Source organism: Zalophus californianus, chromosome 9 (assembly GCF_009762305.2).
Source record: "Zalophus californianus isolate mZalCal1 chromosome 9, mZalCal1.pri.v2, whole genome shotgun sequence".
Lineage (NCBI taxonomy): Eukaryota > Metazoa > Chordata > Mammalia > Carnivora > Otariidae > Zalophus > Zalophus californianus.
The window spans coordinates 94,622,202-94,631,886 of NC_045603.1; the positions used below are offsets into that span (position 1 = coordinate 94,622,202).

At 37.7% G+C, this 9,685-nt stretch overlaps 2 protein-coding genes across 3 annotated transcripts in view; one reads left to right on the forward strand and one right to left on the reverse strand.

Annotated features, from left to right (window-relative positions):
* Window positions 1-5,704, forward strand: part of STYK1 (serine/threonine/tyrosine kinase 1) — a 40,833-nt gene extending 35,129 nt beyond the window's left edge. For both annotated transcript variants that reach the window (XM_027595558.2, XM_027595560.2), the window contains 3 exons: window positions 631-671; window positions 1,275-1,371; window positions 2,130-5,704. In XM_027595558.2, coding sequence (XP_027451359.1) covers window positions 631-671; window positions 1,275-1,371; window positions 2,130-2,334 — 343 coding nt within the window. In that variant the 3' untranslated portion in view covers window positions 2,335-5,704. The remainder of the gene's footprint in view (window positions 1-630; window positions 672-1,274; window positions 1,372-2,129) is intronic.
* A 3,431-nt stretch (window positions 5,705-9,135) lies between these two features.
* Window positions 9,136-9,432, reverse strand: LOC113922277 (40S ribosomal protein S20-like; the record flags this gene model as incomplete). The annotated part of the gene is made up of 1 exon (XM_035729331.1): window positions 9,136-9,432. A coding segment is annotated over one exon (297 nt), but the record flags the coding sequence as incomplete, so codon positions are not given.
* Window positions 9,433-9,685: the final 253 nt, after the last annotated feature.

Here is a 9,685-nt window from a genome sequence, read left to right on the forward strand (position 1 = left end):
TACTAGTATGAATGTCATGAGCAGCAGAGGAAATTTAGAACATCGGTTAATATGGTGAGTCAATTAAGAGATTTCCATTGCTGCTTCACTGACATCTGCTTTTCAGTAGAGGTCTGGGAGTAATAAGCTTAACTGGGAAATACTGCTTGTTTAATGTGATTTATAGAATAGTGAAATTAACATGTCTTAAATCATATTGCTCTGGCAAATATTTATTCCCATTATATGTAAAGCTTGTTTTGTTAATATTTTTCCTAGGTTTGGGCAGTTAGATCTATTGAGGAAATAGTAGATAAATGATAAACCTCACTGAGACTTGTGCTAGGACTAAAGGCTAGAATTTCAGTAGGAATGAATGGGAAGGATGAAAAAGTTCAGCAAATGATAGTAAACATCTATTAGTGTGAAATATAGAAGAAAGGAGACATAAATCCAGTCTGCAAAGAGATTAGACTTGAAAGGGATTGAACAGAAATGCTTTCTAATTACTTTGCTTATGTTTTGAGACACCTTTAATTCCCCTTCGTTGCCTTTATAGGGTTCTCACTGAAGGCCCCTGATAGTTTAAGTAAACTCTCTTTAGGAAAGGCAGAAATATAAATTAAGTAAATGGCTTTGTTTCTTTCACAGCTGGTCCTTTGGGATCCTGCTTTATGAGATGGTGACTCTAGGTAAGGAGGGTCCCTAAAGTAGTACCTGTATGCAAATATACAAGTATGTTTATTTGGGTGGGGGATGGCATATGCTATGGGAAGAGGTTTCAGTATGATCTCTGAGGTTTGAACTGGGCTGATATGAAATCCCTCTCCTCCTTTTAACTTTTTTTTTTTTTTGCTTTCTTTTTCTTTTTTTCTCTCAACACTTTACTAATTCCAAAAGAGGTTTTAAAATCCAAAGAATAATTCCAAGAATGATTTTGTATAAAATACGTTGTCCTTAGATTTATAAACCTATCTGAGAAAATATAGTACTTTCCCATGTTTGGGGAGTGGAGGGCGGGTCTCATTTCTCACTTTGCTCTGTTACTTTTGTAAAAACTCAACATTTTCCTAAATTATCAGTTTTTTTCCTCCCAAACACCTTTTTTTACTCCCAAACTCTCTAAGCTACATTCTTACTTGATCACCAGGGAGCAACTATACTGTATCTAGCGTTTTTCCTTTGGCTCTACCTTTTGCAGGCAGTTAGCCCAGGTGGATATAGAGTCATGTTATAGTTCATATTCCAGAGGACCTAAAGTTCCCTTGCTACTCTCATTTTTTTCATACCAACAGGGGCACCACCATATCCTGAAGTCCCTCCTACTGGCATCCTACAACATCTCCAAAGAAGGAAAATAATGAAGAGACCCACTAGCTGCACACATACCATGTAAGTGGTTTTTAGGGTCTACTCTTCTCTCATTGCAACTCCTTTTTGATCCCCATCAACTGTGCCCTTTTAAAGTGGCTCAGATAATCCCTAGCTGTCCTTTATATCCTAATACACAGCCTTAGACACACCTACGCAGTAAAATACATCTGCTCATATATCATATATACTTATATATGTATGTACATACATATATAACAGTGTAAAGGCGGTAAGTACTTTTATCTAGATTAAGGCAATTTCCTGGAGAAGCTAAATAATAAAGGAGGGCAATGACCTGGATTAATGAAAGGAAACACCTAATTAATTAGATTATTTAAAATTAGTGTGAATCATATTATTCCATAACTTCTTATTTTGTTGGCTGCGATGTAGCTTTTACTGGGAGATACCTTATAGCAATGGTCTGGAATGCTACAAGTTAGTAACATCTAAAGGATGAGAACACTTAACTTCTGAGAGTTTTGGGCAATAGAAAGAAAAACTTGGTTCTGTCATACTAATTCTAGTTTGAGAAATCTTCAGTCGTTCTTTTTATAAAAAGGGCCCTGATGAGAAGATGGTATTAAGTGATTTAATACTAAGAGGATAAGAAGGAATATTGTTCTCTGTAAAAATAGGAGAGGACAGGGAGAAGTAGATGAATGAACTGCAGGGTTTTTTATTGTTGTTGTTGTTAAGGTGTGTTAGGAGAAGAGACAACGTTCCTCAAACATTTGCCCTGTTAAGGAAGTCAGTTTCTCTTGTTTCCCTTTCAGGTATGGTCTTATGAAGTCCTGCTGGCGCTGGAGTGAGGAGAGCCGCCCCTCACTTAAAGAGCTACACTCACGCCTAGAAATCGCCGCTCGAACTGCAAATGACAAAGCTGTGTTGCAAGTACCCGAGTTGGTGGTGCCTGAACTGTATGCAGCCGTGGCAGGTATCAGCATGGACAGCCTCTCCTACAACTACAGCGTCCTCTGAAGATCCTGAGGAAAGAAACATTTATGAGTGATCATATACTATTGGAATGGATTCCTCCGAGAACAGAGAATAGCTTTCTAGTGGGACATAACGGGACAAATAGGATATTCCCCTACACATTTCCCTAGATACCCAAAATGATGCCCGATGAGGCTCTACACTCCATATACCCTGGAGACTGAGAAGTATAGTTTCATTACTGCTGTCTCAATCCCGAAGACCCACGGTAGATGTGGTGGATAGTACCATTGCAAAGAAAATCTTAGAAATCCACGTTTGTCTGGCATTGCACAAATAAGCTGGTCCTCCCACCACAGACTGGATTCCTCTTGAAGCATGCTTTCATCTAGATTATAGAGTCCAGAGAAGTTGGGAGTCAACTGAGGGAACAGGGAGACGAAAAAGAAGTTGAGAAAGAAAATCAAAAGGTTCTATTTGCTCAGGAGTATAGACGTGGACCAAGGTCATCCTTCAAAGAGAAGGTAGAGGAAGGAGATAAAGTTCTTCAGTCCGGGTCCGTTCATGCAGGACTGGAGGAGGACCATGAAGGAAAACTTCAGAGTTTCCTTTTGGGTATAGATAAGAGGTAGATAGTCTCTTTTTATCTAATTATGAGACAAGTGAACTCTGCTAGAACGACTTTTAACTAGAAGCTGGAGAGGTCCTTTCATGATTAAGAACATTCAACAGCTATTGTTCATCAGGCTAGCTTCCTGGTCCCCATAAAACTAGGGAGACTGAGCCTAGAGAGCCGATTAGGCTGTGATGAGTATACAGGTAACCCTTGAACAACATAGGTTTGAACTATGTGGGTCCACTTATCCATGGAGTTTTTTTCTTGATAAATGCAGTGCAGGCCTGTAAATGTATTTTCTCTTCCTTATGATTTTTTTTCCTAGCTTAATTTACTGTAAGAATACAGAATGTAATATATAGAACATATAAAATATGTGTTGACTGTTTATATTTTTGGTAAGGCTTCTGGTCAACAGTGGCTATTAGGAGTTAAGTTTTGGGGGAGTCAAAGTCATATGCAAATTTCTGACTATGCAGGGGTCGGCACACTTAATCCCTGTGTTGTTCAATGTACTATGTACTATGTGTGTATTTAATAAGTAGGAAATGTGAAAGCCAAGCAAGAATGCTTAGTAGTCCAGAAGGTCTTTAAAAGGGTTAGAAAAGGTTGTAATCTGAGACAGAAGAATGTAGTTTCTGATTCAATCATTCATTGATGTACTGTGAAACTTTATTTCATTAAATTAGTATTTATTGAGTAAAGTAGGATTTTCTAGTATACAGCTGCCAAAATCTCTACAATAGGGAGGATAAAAGTAAATAAATGAAGTTAATGTCAACAGAAAAATTTAAGAGACAATCTGCATTGTCAGAAAATTGGTTCCTTAGGTGTAAAATGGGGATAATACCTACCTACCTCACAGGGTTGTTGAGGACTGAATAAGAATATATGTTTGTACAGTATTGGGCTCATATGCGCTCAATAAATGGTAGTTTCCTTTCTTTTTGCCCTGCCTATCCTAGAATATTTCATATCTTTTTCATTTAAAATCTACTGTAGCCAGAAAGAGAACCTCAGTCTGTCAGTCACACTACAAGGCAGGACATACCGAAGGATGGCATGGTACAAGTGCCACATGACTAAAATAATGAGCTCATCACTTTTGTATGAGCTTCTGGATGATGACAGTAGCCTTCCACAATTTGAAAATACTGAAAATATCATGGTGATGACAATGTACTTGTACATGTGATCTATGGTTTTACTTTATTTTTCTTATTTTCAGTTAGCCACTGTATAGTATGTCATTAGTTTTTGATGTAGTGTTCAATGATTCATTAGTTAAGTATAACTAACCCAGTGCTCATCCCAGCACGATCTATGGTTTTAAAGAACACTCTGGGTGCTCTGGAAGGGACACCGAAGGCTGCTGTAGGAAAGATGACTGGCAGTTGACAATTTTGTAGAAGTTGGAATCCGAATGAGGTCATGATTAGTCATCTAACTGAATAATGATTCTTGCACTGGTAGGAGCACCACATGACTAGTAAGGATTTAAGGGGGTGTTAAGTTGCAATAGGGAGAAGGGAGGTAGAGTGGCTTGGCACAAAATGATAAAGTCCTATGGAATCTCATTGTTGTTGCTTGTCTGTTCATGTAAGTCAAATTTACAAAATATTTATGTATTCAAATATTTTTAAAAAAGGTGAGTGTTAGGGCCAGCTATGCCAGGCACTGTTCCAGGTGTTGGATAAAACAGAGAGCTTTTGGTTACAGTCTAGAAAGTAAGAGACTTTATGTATATGTTTGTGGGTATAATTACAAATTGTGGTAAGTGCTATGAAGAAAAACTACAGGATAGTAGAAAGGAATGTAAAATGAGGACCTCCCTGAAGAAATGGCATTTAAACTCAGACCTTTTTTCTTTTTCTAAAGATTTTATTTATTTATTTGACAGAGAGACACAGCGAGAGAAGGAACACAAGGGGGAGTGGGGAGAGGGAGAAGCAGGCTTCCGCTGAACAGGGAGCCCGACCTGGGATCATGACCTGAGCCACCCAGGTACCCCTAAACTCAGACCTTATGGGTAGGTAAGCAAACCTGACAAAGAGTGAGAAGAAGAGCCATCCGGGAGAGGGGAGTCGGGCTATATGTGTGAAAACTCTGGGGCAAGGAAAAAGGCATAAATTGTTTGAGAAACTGCAAGTAGGCAAGTGGATGGCGGCATAGTGAGGTTAGGAGGAAATTGGTGCATAATTAATCAGAGCATTGCTCTTTCACACTGTATGTTAATAGTTGTTTTGGTAGGAGGGAAAGCAGCAGACAATTGCTATTTAAAATTTTTACCCTTAATTTTATTTGTTTTTCTGGATATAGGTTTAGAAAAATGGATACAGTGATTATTTATTCTAAGAAAACTGGGTCTTTCCCATTACTTGGCCAGGGTTTCTCCAAAAGGGGGATTATATTTTTGGTATTTTAACTGGTCAGACAAACCAGGTATTTCTGAGCTAATGAGTGGAAAAGAGAATAAAAATATTTACCATTCAATTAAGTTTAATCTGGGCTAGGATTTGTTTTATTGTTTTGATTCCACCCTCCCCGGATCTTGTTTTTCCAATTTATGCTTTATTGTTTAAAAAAGCCTCTAACATAGCTAGGAACTGAGCAAACATGCACCTGGATACAGTGTCTAACTGAAAGTTGAAAATGTAGTTTAACTTAGAATAGCCTGAACCAGTAGTTTCAAATCATACTAATGTTTTTCATGGTAGATTTAGGTGTTTTGTTATTAAAATTGAATAATTTTTTCACTTTTTAAAAAAAATATTTTATTTATTCATTCGAGACACAGAGATACACACACACAGAGAGAGAGAGCACGAGCAGGGGGAGAGGCAGAGGGAGAAGCAGGGTCCCCACTGAGCCAGGAGCCAGACGTGGGGCTCGATCCCCATGACCCGAACCGAAGGCAGACGCTTAACCGTCTGAGCCACTCAGGTGCCCCTATTTTTTCACTATTTTTAAAGAAAAAGTAAACTAGTAGATAGAATCTTCTTAATCTTAACCTTGCTGTAATAATTTTTATTAAATTTTTGCTTTATCTTATAGCTCATTTAAACAAATAAGTATGGCAAATACAATGGAAAAGTGGGAGGGTAGCCTATTATAGTTAATTTAGAGACTGTTTTTACTTGTTTTGGAAATAAGAGTTAGTGGTCATGCTATGTGTTAGAAGCATATGATATTGTCATATACTGGAAAAATTATTAGTTTGAATACTGGAATTTAATATATCATCATGTCATAATAATCTAGCAATAGGGGGTGCCTGGGTGGATCAGTCAGTTAAGCATCTGCCTTCGGCTCAGGTCATGATCAAAGGGTCCTGGGATCGAGTCCTTCGTTGGGCTCCCTGCTCAGCAGGGAGTCTGCTTCTCCTTCTCCCTCTCTCTCTGCCTCTTCCCCGCTGCTTGTGCTCTTTCTCTTTCTCAAATAAATAGAATTTTTTAAAAGATTTTATTTATTTATTTGAAAGAGAGAATGAGATAGAGCATGAGAGGGGGGAGGATCAGGGGGAGAAGCAGACTCCCTGCTAAGCAGGGAGCCCAATGCGGGACTCGACCCTGGAACTCCAGGATGATGACCTGAGCCGAAGGCAGTTGCTTAACCAACTGAGCCACCCAGGTGCCCTAAACAGAATCTTAAAAAAAAAAATCTAGCAATAGTGCTCACCACATATGAACATATCTGAGAAACAATGGTATGAAAATTTTTGTGTTTCTGCATGATGGTGTTTCTCATTAAAAAAGTAATACCAGTGTAAAAAGTGTAAAGTGTAAAGTGTGAAGTGAGTGTAAAAAGACATTTATGGTTAAAATTCCATAGATAAGTATATTTTTTTAAAAGATTTTATATATTTATTTATTTATTTGAGAGTTTATTTATTTGAGAGAGAGAGATATGCATGCTCGAGAGCAGGGGGAGGCGCTGAGGGAGAGGGACGAGCAGTCTCTGCACTGAGTGTGGAGCCCCACACAGGACTCCACGTGGGGTTCTATCCCTTGACCCTGAGACCATGACCCTGAGACCATGATCTGACTTGTAATCGAGTCAGAGGCTTAACTGACTGAGCTACTCAGGTGCCCCAAGAAGTCTATTTTAGAAGAGAGAAGAGAAAGGTGGGTGGATGGCATAAAGGCTGAAACAAACCATCTCATTCTGACATTAAAATTTTTTTAATTACCTTAGAATGTTGATTTAGATTATATAACATTCTTGGTTTATTACTCTGACCCATTTAATGGAATGAGATAGCCCTGGCAGCTTTTGTTCTGTAAATACAAATTCAAACTATTTAAAAGCTACTGATAAAATAAAGAAAACAAATGAAAACAACAACAACAACAACAACAAAAACCTATCCTCTCCAGCGTTTATCTCAGGAAATTGAGGACATATTTCTGAAAATTTTAAGTAGGAATGATTTGATAATTTTAAATAGTGAGGTAAAAGGCAAAAGAAAAGTGTGAGGACAGAGCAGACTTGAGAGATCAAAAGAAGAAAGAATTTTTGATGTAGGAAAAATCAGAACATTTTAAAAGATTAAATTAATACTTCTAAGAAATAATCATCTCTGACTATAGCCCTCTGACTGGATTCATCACCGTGCAGCTGAGAGCAATAAACTTAAAATCTCAGGGGGAAAATCATTATTTTATCAATGAATATTATGTATTTGATTAAATCATTAAGTCTTAATTTCGCCTGGAGTTGGAAATAAAACGTGTATTTCTTTACTTCAGAAGGATATTTTAAAGCTAACACAGATTAGGTTGCATTAGCAAAGGCAGAAATAGTACTTTATTTGGCTTCATTTAAGATGCCCAAACATTTGTTTTCATAAATAAACTGGTGATACTGGGAAGTATGCTCTAATTTGAACTCTACAGCAACTGAGATTGAGATTTCTCAGTGTCTGAAAAATATTTTCACTATTTCCAGCCCAAGTAAAAGTGTATGAAGTGGTTCTTATATAACTTCACTGTCCAACACAAGTAGCCAATAGACACACGTGGCTATTTAAATATTAGTTTAAATTCATACAAATGAAATAATATTTAAACAGAAAAACTTCAGTTCCTGGTCTCGCCAGCCACATTTCAAGTGCTCAAGAGCCGTTCAGAACATTTCCACATCTCTGTTGTATAACATCCAAGAAGACCACAAAACACAAATGCTTTATCACTCTGCAATCCTTATCAGATACAAGAGATAGTGAGGCTCTTTTCATATATAAAGGATTAAGTACATATATTTCCACATTTCCTCTTAAAGACAGGGTTAGAGAGGATTAGTCTTTAACTCAGAAGTCTTTTTAGGGAATAAAGACAATCATTGGCCTATAGATAAAGATCTCAACACTATGCATTCCACATGCACTACTTATATTGTATTAAATTCTGGTACCTGTAGCTCTCTTATGTAAGCATGAAGATGAACACTGGTATGTGTGCCAAAAATCTAGAGGATGTGCACTAGGGAATCTAAAGATATTGAATGAGGCTCCCTGCAAAAAACAAACCAAATGGATTACTGCTTATATTTTCAGAGCCACTATGGGATATTGTGGTCAAATTTCTGTGGGTTATTCTTGTAGTAAGTACACTGACCAACTCATCTCTGTTTGCCTGGGACTTTGCAGGCTTTAAAACCAAAAGTTCCACATCCCAGGAAACTCCCCAGTCCTGTTCAAACTGGAACAGTTAGTCACCTTAGTGGTAAGGGATAGTGCTTTATGTCTCTTGTATATTTTCCATAATGGCAGTATATATAGGAACTGAACCATCTTTCTATATTAACATTTATACAATGGTTAATATAGATATCTATACTGACAGTTATATAAGTGTTAATATAGACTCAACATAATCTGGCACAGTCTGCCTTTCTAGTTATTCTACTTGCATGAACCTTATCTTCTAACTATAGTGAATTTCTTCGCTTTCCCAAATCACATACTTTCATACCAACCACTGTGTCTTTGCTCAGGCTGTTTTCTGCCTGGAATTCTTTCTCTCCCTCTGAACATATACTGAACTTACTCAACTTGATCAGATTCAAATTGTACCTCTTGTCACAATACTTCCCTGATACTTCCCTTTCTTCAGTTTCCCCTACTCCCCAGTAAAATGACTTGCTTCTTCTGCTGTGCTACCAGCATTTAAAAATTTTCTTTCCCCTTTTTTTAAACAACTGATAATCAATTTATTAAAAAGGTTGATTTAAGCATCTGCAATGGTGACTTCAACCTCACCTCCTAGCTCAATAGTGATGGAAGTAATCTGCTTAACAATTTCAGAAGGACTGTGTAAATCAATGAGTAGCTTGTGGGTCCAAGGAGTTTTTCTTGTAGTGATTCTCAAAGCCTTGGTAGGCATCTGAACTAGTCCTTTGACTTTGAGATTCTTTTCCTTTGTGCCTCTGATCAAGTCAGCACATACCTTCTCCAAAGATTTTACCTTGTGGCTGGTTCTAGTTCGGTGAATCGCTGGTTCCATGGGTGTCTTCCTGGTGTCTTTAAAAAGTCATGGCTGCAGTGCGGCTTCCTGACTGACTTGTTCCTCTGCGAGAGTGAACACTGGTGAGTCAAGAGCGGAAGCAGGGCATCCAAAGCTCCATTATTGCTGTGACTGCATCTTCCTCAATGAACGAATAAAAAGAAAGAATAAAAATATTCTTTCTTGTAAGGTTTGCTTCCTTGTGTTAATATTTATCTACTGTTTGCTTTCTTCTCTGGACTAAAAGTGTAAAGGGCTCTAAAATTATCACCAG